At 35.0% G+C, this 5,344-nt stretch overlaps 1 protein-coding gene across 3 annotated transcripts in view; it reads left to right on the top strand.

Moving 5' to 3' along the window:
- Positions 1 to 5,344, top strand: part of LOC106461579 (tubulin epsilon chain-like) — an 84,190-nt gene that overhangs the window by 17,427 nt on the left and 61,419 nt on the right. For all 3 annotated transcript variants that reach the window (XM_022388584.1, XM_022388583.1, XM_022388586.1), the window contains one exon: positions 1,250 to 1,365. In XM_022388584.1, coding sequence (XP_022244292.1) covers positions 1,250 to 1,365 — 116 coding nt within the window. The remainder of the gene's footprint in view (positions 1 to 1,249; positions 1,366 to 5,344) is intronic.

Raw genomic sequence — 5,344 nt, 5'->3', positions numbered from 1 at the left:
CCTTGATTTTTTGTTTGTTTATGTTTAAAATGACTGTGTTTTTAATAGATATATTATGGTTTTTTGAGTTGCAATGTTGGAAAACATGCAATGGTTTTTTATTTTGTTCTGTGAATCTGGTTTCCAATTTTCTTCCTGTTTTTCTGATGTAGAATTCTGGGCAGTTATTGCATGTTATTTTGTAAATGACATTGGTATTGTGTGATTCTAAATAATTTTTGTTTGGTGAGGATTTTAATTTCGGGCCGGGTTTTTGAGAGAATTTGACGTTGACAGGAATATTGTGTTTAATGGCTAGTTTTGTCCAAGTGTGGATAATTCTTGAGCTGGTTTCAGGGACAAAAGGTAAACTGCTGTGTAATGTTCTGTTGTTTGGTTTCTTAGTATCAATTTTGTTCATGAGTTGAGTTTTATTGTGGAGAATGTTGGAGAGTTTTTCAACAATACCTGGTGGGAATTTATTGGTGTGAATGAAGGAATTCTTTATGTGGTTGATTTCTTCATTTATGTAGTCTGTTGAACAGAGTCTTGTGACTGTGTTTATGAGGTTTTTGAATATATTGATTTTTTTGTGTGGTGTCATGAACGGAATTCCAGGGGATGTAGAGGCCGGTGTGTGTATTCTTACAGTGAATTTTGGTTATAAACCATGTGTCCGATCTAATAATGTTGAGGCTAAGAAAAGATAACTGTTTATTGTTTTCGTGTTCTATGGTAAATTTGATGTTGGGATGAATGGATAAATGATATACATTATGGACTGATGATTATCTATAGTTTGGGATTACCATTTAATTGAAACTTATACCAATGTAAATTTCTCGATTGATGTCAACAAAATGCTTACTGTATTGAATATATACTGTATTTGTCTTGTGTGGTTGTTAATAGGATGTTAGTACTACAATAAGAAGAGAAAGCACACAGTAAAACAGCACCAAAATGTCAGGTGTTCAACAACAACAAAAATTGCTGAAACCCAAAAATATGCATGTTTTCAGCATTGCAGTTTATTTTGAGGAGTAAAGTACTCATTCTGTGAAAAACTTATCTGGAGCACTGTTTGAGATAACTGTGTAAATTTCATATACGAAAATACTTTACTGTTAAATGTCTTGATTTAAAGATATGAACTTAGCATGTATATTTATATCTTCAAGAACGTTATTAAGTTGTTTAAAAACCTTCAATTTAAATTCAACCACTTGCAGTTTTGAAGTAAATTCTAAAATGATTAATTCTGTAAAAGGCCATTTTAATTGATATGGAAGAAGGGGTAATCAGTCAGCTACTTCGAGGACCTATACGAGATGTTTTTGACAGTAGACAACTTATTACTGATGTTTCAGGATCAGGGAATAACTGGTATAGTTCATCTTTACTTACTTTTTAGAATAGCATACACAAGTTTATCATTTTCTTTTTAAATTCATAATGTTATAGAGGTTTTAATAAAGTTTTAAAGAATGTTTTCTCTGATACAGTACATTACTTTCACTCACATAAATAGCTATTCTCATTCAGTGCTGCCCTTCTATATACAAAATTTTTTCCCATGCCCCAAGCCTTGAGGTTCCATGTACACTATGATCAACATGGTTCAACTGCATGTGACTCATTATATTTGATTCTACTGAACTATCACTTCTCATTTGGCAGTATTCATGTCAAGACATTTTATATTGTGCTCTTCAGTCATTTCTTTTTTAAACTTAGTGCATTTTTTTTAAAAATGCATTCCAACATAAAATTGTTCTTTTCAGTTTTACAAAAGTTTAATTTAACTTATTTTTTCCCAATTTTATTTTATTTTATTCTAACACTTTGGTGTTTGGTTTTTAAAGAGACCCAACACCTGAGCACTTTCAAATAGTTCCCTGTTCTTCAGGAAAATATAGGGTGTGTGGTGTTTGATCATTCATTGTTAACAATAAGTCCAAATTACCATTAAAGAGGTAATACCTTCTACCAGCACACTTACACATGCTGCAGATGGGAGTAACTCGGCTATGGAATTATTGACTCTCATCTGCCAAGAGATTGATCGTTATAATAGTCAACCTGCTTCTCCAGATGGTGCCAATATTCTTCCTGAACATGCTAAACCTATTCGGGTTGATGAGGAATTTGACTGCATTTTTCCTCCACCTGATTTGCCATGCCTTCCTATGCCTCTACTGCAGAATTAGCAAGGCCTAATATGGCTTTTTTTAGATATGATTTCCCAGGAGTGTACTATTTTATCTGTTTCCCCGATTTCTTATAATCCCATTCCTTCTTTGTTACACCATACCCCTCCTCACAGTATTTTGTGTTCCCCCCCCCTTGCCCAGATATTAGGGTTCATGCAGAGCATATACTCTCAGATAATTGAGGGTGTTGGCATGCCTCGCCCTTCATGGGCTTCGGATCAGTTTGCTTTAGCCTACCATGAGGCTGAATTTCCGTTTCTTGATTCTCAACAGTTGGAATTGATTTTGCCTGTGTTCATTTATCTAATACCCATTTTTCTTGCCTTTGTCTTACCCTATCAGCTCTCCTATGGTATTTGGCTACTATCAACCTACTTTCCAAAGTGCTCTACCAAGATCCTGAATGTTATTTGAAAGATAACCTCTCTGTGACTACCTTCACATTGAAATGTTTGTCTTCTTCAGTGCTTTCCATACAGACATGCGTTGTCTGTTGTTGGGGTCTTCTGGGGAGGGACACTGTATTGTCCCAAGTTTGTTTACCAATTACTTATTTCCGGGACTTGTGTATGGCCCCTTTTCTCCATTGGTCTATCTTTCAAAATATTCCTTAAACTTTGGAATCCTGTGTTGAATCAGTGAGACAGCAATCGACCCTTTCATATTTGGTGGATTGTTTGTCTCATTCAGAGTCTAGACAAGCCCCTATTACTGTTTCCCATCCTGCTCCTTCCCAGCTCTTTCCAGTTCCTACTTTCAGGAGTTCCTCCTTATGTTATATTATTTGACGTAGATGGACATGTCGCCAACAGTACCAGTGACTAACTGGTGGGTTCTGGTCCAGTGGGGGCTTGCTTGACCGATTTTCTTCCTCTATTGTGAGTTTTCACCCCAGATCTGTGGGTTATTCTGGTATTATCCGAGAGACTTGTCATCCACTTTCTTTCCTCTCCTCCATTGTCTTGGGATCCTACTGTTATATCTGTCTGAGGTGGTACAAAATCTTCTCTTCCAACAAGACATAGAACCTGTATCTCATTCTTCTCCAAGTTTTTATTCCAGTCTGTTTGTGGTACCCAAGAAAACAGGGGACTGGTGGTCTGTGATCGAGTTGTCCTACCTCAATCAATTTTTGGTTCTGCCCTGATTTACCATGGAGTCTTTTCTCACCCTCAGGTGGGCTTTTTTTTCAGGTTTATGTATGACCAAGATAGACATTACGAATGCTTATCTGTATATTCCAATATCTCACATGTCGAGGTGCTATCTTCGGTTTGTTCATCCTAGGGTAGATTATCAATTTTTTGCCCTGCTCTTTGGCCTGTGTGTCTTTTGTCCGATATTTGCATACTCGGGGTTGCGCTTAGAACGTTACATTGAAGACTGGCTTATGTTAGTTCATTCCAAATGGGAGTTTGCTTATCACACTCATTTGCTCCTCCTGGAGGCAGCTCATATGGTTTGGTTAATCAAGTTGAAGTACTTCCTTATACCTACTCAATATCTTGTCCACTTGGGTGTCTTTTTCAACACTTATCTCATTCGGGCCCAACCTTCTCTTCTATGACTCCATTCAATGGAGCTTTCATTTCTTCACACCCTTACTGCTCCCTCTATTACTGCTCATGAGGGGGCTATACACAAAGCAATGGAACTTTGCGTGGGATCCATTAGAGGCTCATATTTCCCTTGTCGATGATCTGCATTGGTGGTTGGATAGAGCTCACACATCAGTAGATGTTCTGCTTCCTCCTTGTCCAGATTTGCACATCTTCACAGACCCTTCCCTTTAGGGCTGGGGAATGGGTCAATCAGCAGAAAGCTTCAGGTCTGTGGTCTCCAGCCAAACAATCTTACCATATTAAGACCGACCACGTGACCTGTTTGTACTCATTTGAAGTCTTTATAGATTTAATACTTCTAATTTTCAACATAGTGTGTATATCTTCACAAAATTTTGCCATCTTTCAGTTAATATTATGTCTTTCACATACAAAAAATAATATTTTTAGCAAAGTATTTGTTTTGAATAGTCCATGTACAAAGTAATTGTCATGTTAAAATTAAAAATACTTTTCATCATCTCAAAAATCTCAAATTTCCTTTGGGTAATCCCTAAAACCTTCTAAATGCATTTCAAACGTTTTTTTTTTCAGTAAAACTTTATAGTTTATCTGTTATTTTCTCAACTCTATTTCAAAATGGGATTGGTCAATTCAACCAATCTGGTAACCACCAAAAAATCAAAATAAACCTAAATTAACCTTTTTCTTTCTAGAATGACTTCAACTTGTAACATGAAATTACATTCGTTTATCCTAAGTAGCTCTAAGTTCATAACAGTATGCATCTGTTTGTAATTAAAATTTATTGTTTTATTGTCCTTTGAACTGTGTCTCACTACTTTCCATGCCATAAAAAATTGTAAATCACTTGGAGAATGTGCTGGTCATGTTATGCTATTGAATTACATTACCCATGAGCTGCTCACACATGTGCCTCATGAAACATTTTTATTATAATATTATTATTATTTATTTTACCTAATCTAATCTTAACAAACCTAAAAGGATCCCTATTTTTAGATTTTTGTTTCTTTTATAATAATAAATATGAAAAACTAGAAATAAAGTACTTAACCTTAACTTTTTTATACTAATGATGATAATGCACTTAATAATTTTTATTTACTTAAATAATGCATCAAAGAATATAGACTAATAACGTGCGAAAAGTAGACAAATTCGTCCAAGCTTGTTGTTAATTTTCCCACAGGAACAATGTTAGTACTCTGAGTGAAATTGACATCTAACTGTTCACAAGATAACATTATACAATAAGTTATTTGATAGATGAAAACCTTGAGTTTCTATTGGTTATAGGCAATATATGATAAAACGTAAGAGAGAACTATCAATGAATTGTGGCAGGAGAGGTCTTATTTTATATTCAATAGCTCTGTAACCAACAAAATTAAAGGCTATAAAAATTATGGTTTGTCTGAGCAATAACGATTTTATAGAGTAATTTACGTTTAATATTGAACTTTTTCGAGGAGTGGTGGATAAAATATGGATGATGACATGCTAAGAGAAAATGTGTCACGTGGGTCACACTAGTGGAAATTTGTTTTTTTTTTATTTCCTTGTAGA

Source organism: Limulus polyphemus, unplaced genomic scaffold (assembly GCF_000517525.1).
Source record: "Limulus polyphemus unplaced genomic scaffold, Limulus_polyphemus-2.1.2 Scaffold991, whole genome shotgun sequence".
In the NCBI taxonomy this organism is placed as follows: Eukaryota; Metazoa; Arthropoda; class Merostomata; order Xiphosura; family Limulidae; genus Limulus; species Limulus polyphemus.
The sequence above is the reverse complement of the archived record's forward strand: the minus strand, read 5'-3'. Positions and strand labels throughout refer to the sequence as shown.